This window comes from Bufo gargarizans, chromosome 6 (genome assembly GCF_014858855.1).
Source record: "Bufo gargarizans isolate SCDJY-AF-19 chromosome 6, ASM1485885v1, whole genome shotgun sequence".
In the NCBI taxonomy this organism is placed as follows: Eukaryota; Metazoa; Chordata; class Amphibia; order Anura; family Bufonidae; genus Bufo; species Bufo gargarizans.
Window position 1 is genome coordinate 117,893,325 of NC_058085.1, and position 19,466 is coordinate 117,912,790.

At 42.4% G+C, this 19,466-nt stretch overlaps 1 protein-coding gene across 3 annotated transcripts in view; it reads right to left on the minus strand.

Moving 5' to 3' along the window:
• Positions 1-7,447: 7,447 nt before the first annotated feature.
• The window catches only part of CACNB1 (calcium voltage-gated channel auxiliary subunit beta 1), a 106,427-nt gene continuing 94,408 nt past the window's right edge, over positions 7,448-19,466 (minus strand). For all 3 annotated transcript variants that reach the window (XM_044297352.1, XM_044297353.1, XM_044297354.1), the window contains 4 exons: positions 12,320-12,429; positions 10,728-10,879; positions 8,649-8,744; positions 7,448-8,357 (listed from right to left, as the gene is read on the minus strand). In XM_044297352.1, coding sequence (XP_044153287.1) covers positions 8,076-8,357; positions 8,649-8,744; positions 10,728-10,879; positions 12,320-12,429 — 640 coding nt within the window. In that variant the 3' untranslated portion in view covers positions 7,448-8,075. The remainder of the gene's footprint in view (positions 8,358-8,648; positions 8,745-10,727; positions 10,880-12,319; positions 12,430-19,466) is intronic.

Sequence of the window (19,466 nt, forward strand, 5' to 3'; positions counted from 1 at the left end):
TGACAGGGACAGGCAGTGTAAACGTGATCATGTCTGGCCCTGTCAATCAAAGTAGAGAGGGATCTCTTGCAGAGAGAGCAGAGCCTCTAGGTGTAACAGCAACACTCCCATTGCTCCTAGAGGCTCATTTGCATATATTAAAGCTTCATTTTTCATAGCAATGTGGGCACATTTGAATATTGGACCAACACAGATGCCTTCAGCTGCCAAGTGCACATGCAGCAGGTCAGCCAGTTTCATAGGTAGAAATCTGCTGACAGATGACTTATAATTTTTCTGTTTAGAAGCATTGGAGCAGTAAAAGAAATAGTTTGCAAAGCCTTTAAAACACTAAAATGTACATTTGTACAAATCTGTGCCTAAGCAAACATCGAAATAATAGTTCTTACAAGGCTGTTCCTTTATTTTTTATTGGGTTGAAGGAACCTTTACACATACAGTCAGGTCCATAAATATTGGGACATCGACACAATTCTAACATTTTTTGCTCTATACACCCCCACAATGGATTTTAAATGAAACAAACAAGATGTCCTTTAACTGCAGACTGTCAGCTTTAATTTGAGGTTATTTACATCCAAATCAGGTGAACGGTGTAGGAATTACAACAGTTTGCATATGTGCCTCCCACTTGTTAAGGGACCAAAAGTAATGGGACAATTGGCTTCTCAGCTGTTCCATGGCCAGGTGTGTGTTATTCCCTCATTATTCCAATTACAATGAGCAGATAAAAGGTCCAGAGTTCATTTCAAGTGTGCTATTTGCATTTAGAATCTGTTGCTGTCAACTCTCAAGATGAGATCCAAAGAGCTGTCACTATCAGTGAAGCAAGCCATCATTAGGCTGAAAAAACAAAACAAACCCATCAGATATATAGCAAAAACATTAGGCGTGGCCAAATCAACTGTTTGGAACATTCCTAATAAGAAGGAACGCACCGGTGAGCTCAGCAACACCAAAAGACCCAGAAGACCACTGAAAACAACTGTGGTGGATGACTGAAGAATTCTTTCCCTGGTGAAGAAAACACCATTTTCAACAGTTGGCCAGATCAAGAACACTCTCCGGGAGGTAGGTGTATGTGTGTCAAAGTCAACAATTAAAATAAGACTTCAATAATAATAATATAGGCTGGCTCACAGTATTTTTGCATAAAATTTATTAATATACTAAATCAACATAAACTGACTTAATGTCAGTATCAGCATACATACATAGACAAATGTGTATATAGGTATAAAAGTGCGGAGCTCACGCACATACCTAGATATCGGAGTACTCCTAGGAATGAGACCTGTTGGCTAGAGTTAGGTTACAAGGGGTATTTCTATTAGACCGCTCAAATGTCCACGATTGTATTTATCATTTTGCCAAATAGTTGGAACCATAGGTTCAAGATTGTCCTTGTTGTAGTTTCCCACAAGGGGGACTCTGTGTTTAAATGTCGTCTGACAGATAGTAACCACACTTTCTCCGATCTGCGGCGCTCCACTACAGCTAAAATAATCCTACCATACAACAAGGATTATAAGATGGTGAGTAATATTATTCACAACCACTGGCACTTGTTGAAGGATGATAAACTATTGGGTCCTATACTCCCGGTACATCCTCCAATAGTTTATACTCGGGCTCCAGATTTGGGACTACAAGTGGTTCCCACTATAAGAAAACACCAAACTAAAACATTGACAACCCCATGGGACAATTTAAAAGGTTTCTACAGGTGTGGGTGCTGTCAAAATTGTAGACAGACACACTTTGATAGAAACATCAGACAGGTAATATCAACGTCCAATAATTTCAAATGGGACATTAAAGAAATCTTGTCATGTAATAGTAGGGCAGTGGTCTACATTGTTCAGTGCCCATGCCCAAAGCAGTACATCGGCCGTACAAAAAGGGTATTTAAGACCAGAATATCTGAACATATTAATAACATTAAGAAACAATCTGAAACGCATCCCTTATCCAAACATTTTAAATTGTACCATGCAGGTGATCCAAGTAACATGAGCTATATGGCTATCCAGTCGGTTAAACAAGACTGGAGAGGAGGTGATTTTGTGGCCAAAATGTCTAGACAGGAGTCCAAGAAAATATTCGAGTTTGGGTCCCTGATGCCTCAGGGTCTCAACTCGGAGATTGAAATTTTTGGGTTCCTATAGGTGAGAAGGGTTGGCTTACACGGGGAGTCAATGCCGGGCTGTTTTCCAGCGCATTGACCCCTCCTGCATCCCTCCCCTTCTCCCCCTAATGCCACATCCCAGCATGTAATTTTTAGTGTATCTATTTTATTTATAATTGTATTTATTTCTATTGCATTTATAATGTGAGTATTTATTTTAAATATTTGTTTTTATAGTGTAATATTGTAAAACGTATGCAGCAATATACTGGACTATACCGACTATCTATGTATTACAGGGTAAAGGTTGAGACGGTGTGATTGGCCCAGTCCAAAATCCGACCCACATATTCTATCAAACCTCTTCATGTTAAAGTCCAGTCATTCCAGCATATGTTATAATTTAATAGTTTAATTGTTCTATTTTATTTGCAACATGTAATTCACATATGTATAATTATAATGTATCAAGTAAGATATACATTGTGATACGTTTGAAGTCAGCAATTGATTATGTCATTAAAGGTGAAGATTGCGGCTGTGCAGATAGCCCAGTCCGCAATCCGACCCATGTTTTATAATAAACCCAAATAGGGTATATAAAGCAACAACTCGTGTCTGTATCTAGCATTACACAACTATCTACTGAGGAAGGAACTTGTTTCCGAAACGCATCTAGTGTGTATTGAGACCAGGCTATTGGTGCGGCTTTTTTAAAAACGCAAGAGGACTTACTTATTTTCAACTATATACCACTACAAAGAATTTGTTCACCAAGAATCTACTAAGTGGACTAAAACTGTGTTATTATATCTGACACTGCCACAAACACAAGGTAAATCCTGCTGTGTTCACTCTCCCCGGCCTGACAAGTCCAGGCAATTACCGGCTCGGCTCAGCTATACCAGCTTCCGTCTGGCCTGACGGCCTAGGCACCTACGTCACAAGCCAGCAATCGACTACCCGGCTGGAGACGTGGGACGCTGAGCGAGCAGGGTCTGATGGTCTACTCCGCAAGGAACAAGTAAGTGGAGCCCCGCAGATCGGAGAAAGTGTGGTTACTATCTGTCAGACGACATTTAAACACAGAGTCCCCCTTGTGGGAAACTACAACAAGGACAATCTTGAACCTATGGTTCCAACTATTTGGCAAAATGATAAATACAATCGTGGACATTTGAGCGGTCTAATAGAAATACCCCTTGTAACCTAACTCTAGCCAACAGGTCTCATTCCTAGGAGTACTCCGATATCTAGGTATGTGCGTGAGCTCCGCACTTTTATACCTATATACACATTTGTCTATGTATGTATGCTGATACTGACATTAAGTCAGTTTATGTTGATTTAGTATATTAATAAATTTTATGCAAAAATACTGTGAGCCAGCCTACATTATTATTATTGATTTATCCTTTTTTCAGCTGGTAACTGAAAGGCTGAGCTCCAGTAGTTTGCTGGTGGAGCCTTTTCTAATTATTCGATATTAAAATAAGACTTCACCAGAGTGAATACAGAGGGTTTACCACAAGATGTAAACAATTGGTGAGCCTCAAAAACAGGAAGGCCAGATTAGAGTTTGCCAAACAACATCTAAAAAAGCCTTCACAGTTCTGGAACAACATCCTATGGACAGATGAGACCAAGATCAACTTGTACCAGAGTGATGGGAAGAGAAGAGTATGGAGAAGGAAAGGAACTGCTCATGATCCTAAGCATACCACCTCATCAATGAAGCATGGTGGTGGTAGTGTCATGGCGTGGGCATGTATGGCTGCCAATGGAACTGGCTCTCTTGTATTTATTGATGATGTGACTGCTGATGAATTCTGAAGTGTTTCGGGCAATATTATCTGCTCATATTCAGCCAAATGCTTCAGAACTCATTGGACGGCGCTTCACAGTGCAGATGGACAATGACCCAAAGCATACTGCAAAAGCAACCAAAGAGTTTTTTAAGGGAAAGAAGTGGAATGTTATGCAATGGCCAAGTCAATCACCTGACCCGAATCCGATTGAGCATGCATTTCACTTGCTGAAGACAAAACTGAAGGGAAAATGCCCCAAGAACAAGCAGGAACTGAAGACAGTTGCAGTAGAGGCCTGGCAGAGCATTACCAGGGATGAAACCCAGCGTCTGATGATGTTTATGCGTTCCAGACTTCAGGCTGTAATTGACTGCAAAGGATTTGCAACCAAATATATTAAAAAGTGAAAGTTTGATTTATGATTATTATTATGTCCCATTACTTTTGGTCCCTTAACAAGTGGGAGGCACATATGCAAACTGTTGTAATTCCTACACCGTTCACCGGATTTGGATGTAAATACTCTCAAATTAAAGCTGACAGTCTGCAGTTAAAGCACATCTTGTTCGTTTCATTTCAAATCCATTGTGGTGGTGTATAGAGCAAAAATGTTATAATTGTGTCGATTTCCCAATATTTATGGACCTGACTGTATACAGGGCCGGTGCAAGGATTTTTGCCAACACAAGCGAAGCTACAGTTTGGCGCCCCCCCCCCCTCGCTTCTCCTCTCTCTGCTTCAGACAATGGATGGTTTAAGGACCATATTTTTCGCCCTCTAAGACACACCTAGGTTTTAGAGGAGGATAATAAGAAAAAAATATTTTCCATTACACCTCAGGTCAGACCAGCAATCAGACCTCAGCTCACAGCCCCAATCAGACCCTCAATGTTAATCAGACCTCAGATCAGAACCCCATGTCAGACATCAGCCCCCAATGTCAGACATCAGACCCCCATGTTATATTTCTCCCCCTTCATGTCACATTTTTCCGCCCTCCCCCAGGGTGCGCCCTAAGGCGACCGCTTGGTCTGCCTTATGGTAGCACCGGCCCTGACTGTATATTCGTGAATGTTACATGATGCTATGAATCATCTTTTTTCTATATTGTTAGGTTTGAAGGCCTTAGAAAAGAGCAAGAATGTAACTCATCTTCCCATACCCTGCATTCATTAGCAATATAACCCATTTTATCTGCTTTGCTGAATCCAACAACTCCTAGGACATAGGACATAGAGGCCATTCTCTAGGCCAGGGATGCTCAACCTGTGGCCCTCCAGCTGTTGCAAAACTACAGCTCCCAGCATGCCTGGACAGCCTACAGCTATTAGGGCATGCTCGGAGTTCTCATACAGCTACATTGTTTCTGGGAAGCAGATCGCTGTTTAGATTGCCCAGATAATTTAGGTGTCCACATGAATGACTGTTTCACCAGATGACCAAGCTTTTCACTCACTCATCAGGTCATCAGCTGCACTTTTGGATGGGCAGATTATCGGGAACGAGCATTCGTAGGAATAATTGTAGTCCCTAATAATCTACCTGACAATCAGGTAGTATAAACCCGCCTACAGCACTCCCATGCTGTGTGCTCACAGCATAATTAATACTTTTCAAGTCCACTGAAGGGGTAATGTAGCTTTAAGAAAGTATTTTACGTGAAGGACTGTTTAGAAGAAGGGGTTGTCACTGAAGAGTTGTAAATCACTTTTTATAAAACAAAAAAATCAACTCATTTTTGTTCATACAGACCAAACCTACAGACGAGCCACAGCCAAAATCCTGCATGCACAGGTGTACACAGAGCAGTGGAAGCCCCACAGCAGAAGTTATAGGGGGAGATTTACCCAAACTGGCGTAACGGAAAACTGTCTTCATTTTCCAAAGGAGCTCTGAAAAATGAAAGGTGGAATCTGATTGGTTGTTATGGGCGACGGAGTTTTCCTTTACACCAGTTTTGATAAACCTCCCTCATAATTGGTCTTCTTTCGTGAAGTTGCTTCCAAAACCTTGTCTAAAGCTGGCCATTAGAAAAATGTCAGGCCAACCCACCAATTTCAGCAGGAGTGACTGACCATCTAATGTGTATGAGGGCCTCCCATCCCTCCTTCAATGGCAAATGTTGGGGGATAAGGACTGGGCATTTGGATTTCAGCTCTCTAATCCCTTTGTTCTCGGAAAGATAAGCTTTGCTTTTCTCCCCATTTAAGACACAAGCATTCGGCCAACAGCTATCTTAGGCCGTTGTGAACGCCGGCAGTCTGTCCTGGGAAAGGAACAGACTTCCGAAGTTCACTGTATCGGGCATACGACCTCGAACCGCCACCGCCTTATTCACTATAATGGAATCCAGTGGGGATCCGGCCTCTTTCCAGCATGTATGTAGGCTTTTTGCTGGACAAAAATGCTTTGTCCGGCCGAAAGCCAGCATATATGACGGATACAGTGACCGGAACAGAGTGCTGGAGTTCACAACGCAGATGTGGACTTGGCCTAATGTGTAGGGTTGTATAGACACCTATCCCTTACCAGTTCCCTTACAGAATAAAAAAATACCATATGACCCTCTGGTTCTATCTTTGCTTACTAGATAATAGTGTATTGATTGTGGAGTAAAAACACCCTGAGTGATGAGGAATGGGACCAAACTGTTCCACACTTGGGGATCCATAGTGACACTATGGTATGCCTCTATTGTATCTACACCATTGAGTTGATTTCTGACTATAGCTGGTCTATCTGACCATGGGCGGATTGAGAACTAAAAGTGGCCCCGGAAAAAAATCGTAAAAGTGGCCCCATGTTGTAGGTAGGTCCAAACTGACAGAAGGCGGGACAACATAATTAGAAAGGGCTAACAAAAGAAGGTCGGGCCAGTAATACTCCAGTCCAGAGCACTATACCGCCCCCGCTGAACCAAATACCACAGTGCAGCACAAAATACTGCCACCTGCTGAACAGTATTCACCTGTATAGCTGTCCTGAGGACATAGATACAGTTGAATTCAGGAGAACATCTGCGGCTGCTGGCCAGGTGCCTAAGAAAGAATCAGATCATTATGTACCTGGCTGGTGGCCAGGTACAAAATGATCTGATTATGTACCTGGCTGGTGGCCGTGAGGAGGGCTTGGGTGGCCCTCCTAGGGATCGGCCCACCAGGAAATTTCCCTGCAGGGTCTATGGCCAATCCGCCCCTGTATCTGACTATAGCTGCTCTATCCTGACATTTGGGATAACAGGACAAGCATCTTACAATTACTGATCTGAATACTGCACAGCACTTGTATGACTTTGTAGTGTTTTTTAAGTCTACTACACGTGATCATTGTCAGATATGGCAATCAAATATTCATGCAGAGAGAGTGGCCAACCCATATGAAAGATCTATGAGGCACATGTGGATTTCAAGAATGTATGTATAACTAAAGCATGGAATAACCAACATCACCAAGACAGGATGGAAATAAAAACGTGAAAAAAGAAAATAAATTAAATAATCAAAAACATGGAACAATTTTAATATTTATCAAGTACAAACACGGCCTATGACTGTCAGATGGAACTGCAAGTGTAAACAGGTGGTGTCAGATATGGGGCAGGGGGCTGATGTCAGGCACTGCTGTGGTTTGAGATGAAGCTGAAATAAGGATGCTGAAACACGTTCAGGTTTTTTAATGCAGTTTTTGAAGCCAAAACCAGGAGTGGATTGAAAAAAGTGGAGAAGTTGTATCTGCCCTTAATACTTTCTCTCTGGTTATGATCCACACATGATTTTTGCTTCAAAAACTGCATAAAAAAGCCTGAACGTGTTAAGCAGCATAATGGTTTATAGCAGAAGCAGGAAGTTCCACCAATGTCAAAGACTAGTGCCACTATATTTTCTGCTCTATGTACTTAATATCTGTCATTGGGATTCTATGAATTTCCTAAAGGACATAAATAAAAGGAGGTTTCTATACACTGTAAGGTATCTTTACATGGCTTGCAGTGTGCTCTGTAAACAGGATGGAAGCTAATGGCTTGGATGTTGTCCCCTTTAACATAGGAGATAATCGTCCCCTTATACAGTAGCTATGTCCCTGTCAGGGCAATCGTGAAGATATATTGTGCTGTTTCCTGACTTATCTGTTCCCCAAAATTACACAGCATGCTCATCCATCCTAGAGCTTGACCCTGAATCACCCCGACTTCCCCATAATCCCAGGTTCTGTTTTAGTGAGGTGAGGACTTGCACCTGGAGATTAGAGACGGGCGCAGGGCTGGATGCCAGGGCTGCTGTGGCAAGGGTGCGGTTGAGCAGTGGATTGGGTGGGTTAATGCTCGCTGGATGAGTTGCTTTCCAGTAGGCTTCTAGATATTCTGCCAGGTGCTCACATGCATCTTCCAGCTGGTTCTCATCCAGAATGATGTCAAACATTTCCTGTGAGTACAAGAAAGGCAAATACAGTTACTACATGGCTTCCATCCCATACAGTCAGAGCTGTCAATGAGGCAGTAAAACCAGTGCGGCAGTAATGCTTCACACTCCGAGCTCAGTTTGGAAAAGGCATTATCTATTCCTGGCCTAATGTTGCAGACTAAAATGGAAACAATCCATTTGGCTAAAAGGAACAGATTGTGTTTGTTTATGGAGCAGGAGATGGACTTGTCACAGTAGCTGAGCATTCCCTGTGTCCTACCAGGTGCGACTGCCAGGAATGCTGACACTCACCGGAGGGCACTGAGCCAGTTTATCTGCTGCCACCATCTGTACATTTAAATGCTTTGCTTGAGACTTCCCTCTGGATTTTATCAGCCTATGTAATACCTGGGGAAAGAGAAGGGAGAGAGATTCAGGAAGCTGTCGTATAGGGGAACATAGAGTAGGAAACAGGAAAAGTACATAAAACCTATCTACCCATAAATCAGCTTGCCAAAGTACATATGCCATATATACTGTAATAGCTCATCGCTGTACTAGTGAAGTGAAAGTCAAGTTGCCTTAAAGGGGTTGCCCTGTTAAAGGGGTTCTCCGCTTTTCCTATATTGATGACCTATCCTCAGGATAGGTCATCAATATCAGACCGGTGGAGGTCTGACTGCTGACACCCCCACCGATCATCTGTATGAAGAGAAAGCAGCTCTTGTTCTCTTCACAGTTTAGCTGATCGCTGTCGACATTGCAGAGACAAGCAGGTATAATTACACCTCCTCCGTCCCATCCACTTGAATGAGAAGAAGTTGTAGTTACTTTCTGCCACATTTAACTGAAAGGGGATGATGGAGTTGTACTTAACACTGTTCGCTGCTGCAATGCTGATGGCGAGCAGGTAAACAGTGAAGAGAACACAGCGCTCATACGAGAACTATGTTCTTTTCATACTGCTGATCGGTGGGGGTGCCAGCAGTTCAGACCCTGGTATTAATGACCTATCCTACAGAAAAAGGGGAGAACCTCTTTAAGACAAGTGATCCCCTATCCACAGCTGCATGTACATGTGTCATGTGAACAGTGCAAGTGTCTCTTATTGAGACATCCCTTTTCTGTTTTGCTCTGTAAGGACATACACTGTAGACAGGGGCGGACTGGGAACTAAAGGTGGCCCTGGAAAAAAAGGTAAAAGTGGCCCCATGTTTTGGTGGGTCCAAATTGACAGAAGGCGGGACAACATAAGTAGGCAGGGCCAACAATACAATGGTGCAAGGCAATATACTCCCGCAGCTGAACCAAATATCACAGTGCAGCAGAAAATATTGCCACCTGCGCTACAGTATTCTGTCACCCCACTAAACTAACCGATGACGTCACCGAAAGAGAAGAGCCTCCTTATCTCAGAGCGCCTGCGCCGAATCAACACAGGCGCGCGATTTTTGAAATGCTGACAGGGCCGGGCGGAGGAGGAGGAGATCGCTGCTGGCCTTGTCAATCAACAGGAGGAGGGGGCGGTTTTCTGCGGCTGCTACCAGCAAGTAGACGGCCTACTTGCTGGTAGACAGGTAATTAGCATATCTTAAAAGTCGTTTTTTTGCTAAATCTACTGAATGAAAATTATTAATAACATAATGTATGGCAATATCGCAGGATAGGGATTATAAGTACACAAAAAAAAAAAAAAAATGAGTTTAGTGGGGTGACAGAAGCCCTTTAAGTACATTGATAAAGTTGAATTCAGGAGGGCATCTGCGGCCATGAGGAGGGCTTGGGTGGCCCTCCTAGGCATCGGCCCACCGGGAAATTTCCCTGTAGGGTCTATGGCCAATCCGGCACTGACTGTAGATTTCACAGACCCAACCTGATCATGTATTACATGCACAGAATGGTTGGCATGTAATACTACATTTTCCCTCTAGCAGGCAGTGTCAGTGTTCTGCTGTCCTCGGGCAGATTTATTGTGTTAATTGTGTCAGTGTCTTGGGTCAAACTGAAATGGGATAGATACTGAAACTGACCCTCAACCCAGCAACATTAACGAGGTAAACTGTGCACATAGTGACGCTACAGCTTTAGATCTCGTGCACACAATCGTATCATACTTTGTGGTCCAGAAATTTCAGATCTGCAAAATACGGATATTGTCTGCGTTGCATCCGCGTTTTTTGCGGACCCGATGTCTTCGATGGGTCTGTGGTCCAAATTTTGCGGTCAGGTATAGGACATGTTCTATCACTTTATGGAACGGACAAACGTAAGCAGAAAGCACACCACAAAACGGATACAGTCTTGTGCATGAGGCCTAACACAGGACATTGCCCAAGGATAATGTATATAGAGAATTCTATTACAAACATTTCAGCAGCAATATATACTCACCTTAGGAGAAGTGATCTTAATATACACAATAATTGGTGCCAGTGAAGTCTTGGCCAACTGGGCTGGGTGGTTAATTGTGTCAGCATCAAGTGCCACCAGTTGCAGCGTTCTAGCCAACTCAAAAATGCGCTCAATCTCACTCTGCACCTCCGCTATACCCGAGGAGAAATAGGACAAACAGTCTCAGTTAAGGTACATAACAGCATCAAATAGTTTGAGAAATGAGGGAGAAAAAAGAATAATGTAAGATAACAGAGAGTTATAAAATATATTGTAAAAGATTATACACCACTAGAAAAAAAACTTTATTAAAGGGAATCTGTCACCTACTGGTCACAATTTAAACTGATTAGAAAGCTGTGTTGGACACAAGTACACGACACTAATGTTACCTTTGTTTCATTTGTGAGAGTTTACAATGCGCCAAAAATCAAGTTTTAATTAAAGATATGCAAATGAGCCACTGCAAGTGCCCAGGGGTGGCTCGCTTACTGAAAGTGCCCAGGGGTGGCTCGCTTGTTGCAATTGCCCAGGTCATCCCCCCCCCCCCCCCGGTCTTACTCGTGCCTAACTCCTCCCCTGTATATCCTCCGACCAGCCCTGTTATGCTTGTGATCTTCTATCTTCATTCAGAAGGAACTGCGCTGACATCACCACAAGGTGAGCGCGATTACGTCATCAAAGGTCCTTTTGCAGGTCCTGAAAGAAGACGATGCCGGTTGTGCGATCAAGTGGATGAGGGGAGTTATGTTTTTATTATTTTTTAACCCTCAATTGACATTATACTTGGCATTCTGTATTAAGAATGCTATTATTTTCCAATATAACCATGTTATAATGGAAAATAATAAAATCTACAGAACACCAGTGAATACACCGCCTAAGCACCAGTGAGTGCTTTACTGACGTCATCTGGAGGTGAAATCTGTGTCACCCAGTCAGGTACCTGGGCGCCACTGAGTGCTGTCATAGTGCAATTCTGACTGGGTACAGTTGGTGTGCTGCTACAGAGCACATGGTACCACGTTCCGTTGATGTGACGGCCTGTATTACCAGGGTCTGTTTAGGACACCTTTCTACCATTTGTGGATGTTAGATAGTGTAGTCAGAGATTGGACGCTGCTGGTAATATCCTTGTTCGCTCTGACCGTAGCTTCCCTCAAGGTGCTATAGGGTATGCTCTATCTGACACCAGTTAAAGATCGTCCTATATACTACTCTGTATTTGTCCTCCCAGGTTCATTGGCAAATCTTAAGTGTAACTACCCCTCACCTATGGGGGCTATAACACTCCGCGAGTGCCATTGAGTCCAGGGAACTTCGTAAGTTTTGAGGCCTGATTGGGTGCCACTCCTACTTTTAGAAGATAATACCAATAAAGATGTATTAATTTGTTCTCTTCTAGCGTCTATACAGGCAGTGACACTTTTTCCGCAGTCACCCCATTCACAGCTCCTACTCCAAGTCCCTGACATTTTTAACCCCCTACTATATCATATACTAGATTTTTCACTCCAATCCTGATGCTTCTTTGTGCCCATATTCATCATTTCATTCTTTACTGCCACCCCTCAGTTGCCCGGAGCACTTACCAAGACTGGAGCGTGTGTTAGACCTCTCCATGATGTTGTGCTTGCTGGGATTGTTCAGGACGGAACGTTTGGCAAGAGAGATGTCTGCGGTGACCCGAGTGATGGAAATCCTGATTGAAAAACCATAACGACAAATTAGAAAATGGCAGAATAGCGCTTGCACGTATATCATATGTATGCTTCTTGACACCATTTTTTGCATGTTCTGGTTGACGGAAGAGTGAAATGTCACAGATGCAACAATTGATTCATAGGGCAACATTTCTTAGGTATCTCAGCTGAAGCTGGCCATGCACTTGAGATAATGATCGGCCACTAGTCATCTGTGTAATGGTTCGTATGAACATGCCAGACTAAACTGGTCGACCATGGAGACAGTATTATTTTTTGTTATTTACCCCCTTAAGCACAATGGCAAATGATCAAGCGAATTTAGTTGATGATGCCATAAACGTATGTGGTTTTAGCCGAAATTGACCAGTGTGGCCTACCACATTTTTGTCAGACAAGAGTCTACCACTGTAAACAATAAGTTGTGCTACTTTTTCATTTGATAGTCGGCCAAAATGGCCAACATTGACCATTCCGGCCAACTTTTGTCTTATGAGTATGGCCAGCTTAAAGGAGTGGCCGGACTTCAGCAAACTGCATTTATCATGTAGACAAAGTTAATACAAGGCACTAACTAATGTACTGTGATTGTCCATATTTCCTCCTTTGCTGGCTTGATTCATTTTTCCATGACATTATACACTGCTCATATCCAGGGGTTACGACCACCCTACAATCTGACGGCGGTGGTCGTGCTTGTACACTATAGGAAAGAGAGGTGGTCTCTCTGGTAGCCAGGATTATGGGAGCCTGCATAAGCAAGCATGTGCTTTAGCTCCCATCTTGCCCACCTCGTATCTGCGCTGCAGCGCTGGCCATAACACCTGGAAACTAGCAGTGTATCATGTGATGGAAAAATGAATGAAGCCAGCAAAGGACAATGTTCCTTAAAAGTTTATATCAGCCCCAGATGTCCTTATTTGCAGTTCACAATGTGATAAAGAAGTATGCATTCATCTAATAATTAACGTCACACATGTATTGTGGTGGGGGCGGCTGTGGTCTTGTAAAATGAATTCAACATTGCCACATTCGTTGCTGAATGGCTCATTTATTGCAGCTTCATAAATATTGGCTCTTTCCACAAAATAGCTGCATTCTTTGTGTTAGATGTGTTTATTGAAGGAGACAGACTCCTGTATGACTATGTATGAAATCTGAGGCTGTGAAGAGGTACAGGAAGCCCCAAAGAGGTTGGAGAGATTTACTTAAAGACTTAGCAGACATCCCATGAATATGGCCAAGTCTCCCCGTTTATCACACTGTACATGATAAGGACATTTTGGGGATAATCTGATATACAGTTGTCATGGTAGAATTTTTGTATGATCCCTAAATGAGGGATCTAACCATGTTATCTGTGATGCCCCAAATCGTAAAATTCAGTCTAGGGGTAAAAGAATGAGAAATCATGATTTATGGTGATATACGAGTCTTCCTTTTGTGACCCCAAACTGCATAATATCCCTTTTACTAGCATAAGCATGGGTTTTACCCTACTATATCAAAGTGAAGGGGTGAATGCGTGGCCAGGAACACATGGTTTCATCAGGAGTTGAATTCCAGCCTGGATCTCAGCATTTCATCTGCTTTTCTACTTCTAGTTCATTAACTTTATTGAATTTACCATCCATTTAGTTTTAAAGTATTTGAAAAAGAACCTATCCTTTCCAGTGTCTTAAAAGCCAAGTAGAAGTACACACCATCAATATGGCACACAATAGCACACACTGGTGTACCATAAAATTCCCCCAATATGCCATTAATCATTTGTATGGAAATATCTTTTGCTGCAGCGCTGCTGAGAATGGAGTCATCTGCTGAAAATGTTTAAAACGTTGCAGTAAATTTTGTAACTTAGAAGATGAACGGTAGTACAATAGGCTTAGTCTCATGTAAATTGGTAATTAAAGAGGTTGTCTGAGTATTTAATACCAGTGACCTATTCTCTGGATAGTCCAAACATAGTCGACGGCAGCATGTCCTTCAAGGATTTCTATTATATTCAAATCGAGTCCATAAAAATGCACAAAAAGTGACAAAGATCGTGCAACATTTTCACTATAAGGGCTCTTTCACACGAGCAGATGCCGTGCGTGGAATCCGCTGCGTGAAAGAGTGCCAAGCCCCGCTCCGGACAGCAGAGACACGGAGCATTAACATGATTGATAATGCTCTGTGCCTCTCTGTGATCTTTTTAATACTAAATCACGGTGACAACTTTATCTCACTGTGATTTTGTAGTAAAAATATCACAGAGAGGCACGGAGCATTATCAATCATGTTAATGCTCCGTGTCTCTGCTGTCCGGAGCGGGGCATGGCTCTCTTTCACTCAGCGGATTCAACGCACGGCATCCGCTCGTGTGAAAGAGCCCTAACACTCTTTTTCAAGAAAAAAGAGCAACCATAGAGGATTGGGGGTTGCTGACTTACTGGGCATTCCTGAGGAGGTCTGAAAGGTACACTGGTGCTGCTTTCACACTGTTTGTTACCATTCTCTGGATAGGTCATCAATATCTGATTGGTGAGTGTCTGACTCCCGCCACCCGCTGCTGATCATCTGTATGAAAAGATCACATTGCTCTGGTGAGCGCTGCGGCCCCTTCCTAAACCAGTGACATCACAGTCATCGGTCACATGGCCTAGGCGCAAGCTCAGCTCCATTCTAGTGACTAAGCCTGAGCCACAATGCCAAGAACAGTCATTATCCAATGGACGGAGCTGCTTGGTAAGCTAGAGCACCACAGCGGATTCAAACAGCTGGTCAGCAGGAGTGCCACTAGTCAGACCCCCACATATCACATATGGATGACTTACTCTGAGGATAGGTCATCAGGATTAAATACTCCAACAAGCTCTTTAAATGGTACATACTGTATGTTTTAATACAACAATCATTTGGGGGGTTTTATCTCTCCTTTGGGGAGAGAGTGCCTTAATCGGCGTGAGGAGACTTATAGGCCATACATGCTCCTCTGGAATTCTTGGAAGAAAGGGAGAAGCTCTGCCTCTAATGCCACCAGAGGTAAGGCAGCTAGCTATCCTATAAGTCAATGTTTGACCCTTTAACTAGGCCTTGATATTAAATAAGCCAGTATCTCATCTGCAGACAGCTATTTTAGGGTGATTGCCAAAGAGAGTACTGGCATAACTGGGTAAGAGGCAGGATTTGCGGGTACTATCTTACTTATAGGATAGCTGCCTTACATCTGGTGGCATCAGAGGCCTAGCTTGTTAAGAGATCATTTGCATCCCTTTCTTCCCAGAATTACAGAGGAGTATGTATGACCTATAAGTCTCCTCACGCCGCCTAAGGTGCTCTCTCTCTCCAAGGAGAGATAGTACCCCCCAAATCCTGATTTAGGCCTCCCACCCAGTTAAGCCAGTACTCTCTGCTCTGCACGGATGAGGGATAATCACCTTGAAACAGCTGTCTGCAGATGAGGTGCTGGCTTATTTATTATCCTAGTCATGTCTCAAGCCCTAGTTAAAGGGTCAAACATTGACTTATAGGATAGCCGCCTCACATCTGGTGGCATTAGAGGCAGACCTTGTTAAGAGCTAATTTTCTTCCCTTCTATACAGCAATCACTCATCAATACCCTTTTTACTTACTATATACTGGTGGCATTATTTGGTCAGTTGTATTTCATACATATTTAAAAGGTGAGACGGGGCTATATCACACTTACCTATAAAAGAAGTTTACAAATATACTGTATGTCTCTACGTATATGCTGTGTCATTTTAAATGATGGGGCAGCCTCTGATGTTCATCCTTTATTATGTAGATTTATGGCTCACTGCTGCCCACTAGTGGTCATATTCAGATTCATTTTTTTCAACATGAAATTCAGCATTTTAGTTTTATTGGTAAGGATGAGCTGCCTCAGGTAATGCAGAATGCATATTTTTGAATATTTTTGGAGGGGGGAATTTATCATTCCAATTACACCAGAATTTTAGTGGGAAAAGAAGTTGCTAATTTTGGCTTCCAACATTTTTGCGCAAAAAATTTTGATTTTGTAATTTTTGCCATTTTGGGAAAGTGGACATTGTTAGCTATGTTAATTACATCAGCTCACTGCTGAAGTAGAAGCTGCCTGGAAATCCTCACTTATTAAGGCTAAGGGCTCATTCTCATCTACATTGAACTTTCTGTTCTTCTGATCCATCAGAAGAACAGAAAAAGTGAAAAAATAAAATAAAAAAAATGAAAGCTTTATTCTGTCATGTATCCTTTTTTTCTGGTGGAAAGAAAAGTGCTGCAGACATGACTTTTTCTGCTGCCAACAGATAACAGATGCCCAAATGGTTCAGAAGAATGGCAAGGTCAATGCAGATGTGAACAAGCCCTAAGTTGACATTGGAATTGGTTTTCCTAATTTCCGTTTCAACATAAAACAGAAAAATTAAAGAAAAAAAAAATATATATATATTTTATTTTGAGCATCAGTTTAGTAAAAAGTAGCAACTATCTATTAATGAGTTTGTGGCTAGTAACACAAAAAGGAAGCTACAGCTGAGTTATGATATTTTTTCTTAATATGCAAATTAGGCCTTTGGTGCAATGAGGGTATTACCGTTGATCTTGTTGCACCCAAGCTCCACCCATTTCTGTGGCCAGCCCCTTCTTTGCTGCTTTACTACTGCCTGGCCCTGTCAATCAAGGCAGCCAGGGAGGGGCCAGTCACAGAAAGAAGCGGAGCTTAGGTGCAACACCTCATTGCACCAAAGGTCTAATTTGTATGTTACGAAAAAGTATTATAACTCAGGAATTTAGCCTCAGATCAACAAAAGAAAAACTGCGTTATAATCAGATGGACTACAGCTATGTTTCTATGCAAACAGTTTGATAGGGAGGTCGCTGGTGACAGAATCCCTTTAACATTGCTACTCAGGAAGACGAGAAACACTTCTCTATTCATGGTCTCAATGAGCCCTCCCAAGCAGGCATCCCCTCTATAGTAATTATATGATCAAAAAAGGCACAGAAATAGGGGCTGACCTAATGCAATTTAATGTTAAGACACAGGTAAATGGAGTTTGGTGGTAAATTGAGTTTTTTACTGATTACGTATCTTCTGTATAGAACATCAGTATCTGATTGGTTGGGGTTTTACATCCAGGACCCCTGCCAATCAGGTGTTTGAAAAGGCACCGGCGCTAGCAGTAGTGCCAAGCTCAGCTCCATACATTGTATAGCGGTTGTGGTATCGCAGCTCAGCACCATTCACTGTAATGGGGCTGAGCTGTACCTAGGCCAAGTAACCAATGAACATGATGTCACACGGCCAAGTAAAATCTGGAAACTACTGCGAGCGCCGCTGCCTTTAAAAAACAACTGATTGGCGGGGGTCCTGGTTGTTGGACATCAACTGATCAGATACTGATGACCTACTCAGAGAATAGTTCATCAGTAAAAAAAAACACTTGGAACTATTCTAATCATAGAGGTATATATGATCATATTACTATACACTTCCCTAAAGAAGTATTCCAGTCATTTCAAGTATCCCTTGTCCACAAGATACGGAATAACCAACAGATCTGTGGGGGTCTTACCCCTGAGACCAATCACAAGAATGGGTGCCCTATTGATAGCGGATAACTTAAAATTACCGGAATACCTCTCTAATATATATATATATATATATAAATCAATCAACTGTTGCTCACCAACACACGATTTTATTACCAAAACATATAGGCCCCTATCAATATTTATATGTATTTCTTATTTTTGGCCTCATGCAAAAAGTTACATCTGTCACTCGGCCATTTTTAGCACCAATGAAAGTATATAGGGCTATTCACATGGCCGTTCTTTTAACAGCCATTGAATAGCATCCATCCAAAACTAGGACATGTCCTATTTTTAACCGTCAGGTCCATAAATATTGGGACATCAACACAATTATAACATTTTTGACTCTATACACCACCACAACGGATTTGAAATGAAACGAACAAAATGTGCTTTAATTGCAGTCTGTCAGCTTTAATTTGAGGGTATTTACATCCAAATCAGGTGAACGGTGTAGGAATTACAACAGTTTGCATATGTGCCTCCCACTTGTTAAGGGACCAAAAGTAATGGGACGTAATAATAATCATAAATCAAACTTTTAATTTTTATTACTTGGCAGTCAATTACAGCCTGAAGTCTGGAACGCATAGACATCACCAGACGCTGGGTTTCATCCCTGGTTATGCTCTGCCAGGCCTCTACTGCAACTGTCTTCAGTTCCTGCTTTTTCTTGGGGCATTTTCCCTTCAGTTTTGTCTTCAGCAAGTGAAATGCATGCTCAATCCGATTCAAGTCAGGTGATTGACTTGGCCATTGCATAACATTCCACTTCTTTCCCTTAAAAAAACTCTTTGGTTGCTTTGGCAGTATGCTTTGGGTCATTGTCCATCTGCACTGTGAAGCGCTGTCCAATGAGTTCTGAAGCATGTGGCTGAATATGAGCAGATAATATTGCCCGAAACACTTCAGAATTCATCCTGCTGCTTTTGTCAGCAGTCACGTCATCGATAAATACAAGAGAACCAGTTCCATTGGCAGCCAAACATGCCCACGCCATGACACTACCACCACCATGCTTCACTGATGAGGTTGTAGCCTTAGGATCATGAGCAGTTCCTTTCCTTCTCCATACTCTTCTCTTCCCATCACTCTCGTACAAGTTGATCTTGGTCTCATCTGTCCATAGGATGTTGTTCCAGAACTGTGAAGGCTTTTTTAGATGTCTTTTGGCAAATCTAATCTGGCCTTCCTGTTTTTGAGGCTCACTAATGGTTTACATCTTGTGGGGAACCCTCTGTATTCACTCTGGTTAAGTCTTCTCTTGATTGTTGACTTTGACACACATACACCTACCTCCTGGAGAGTGTTCTTGATCTGGCCAACTGTTGTGAAGGGTGTTTTCTTCACCAGGGAAAGAATTCTTCGGTCATCCACCACAGCTGTTTTCTGTGGTCTTCCGGGTCTTTTGGTGTTGCCGAGCTCACTGGTGCATTCCTTCTTTTTA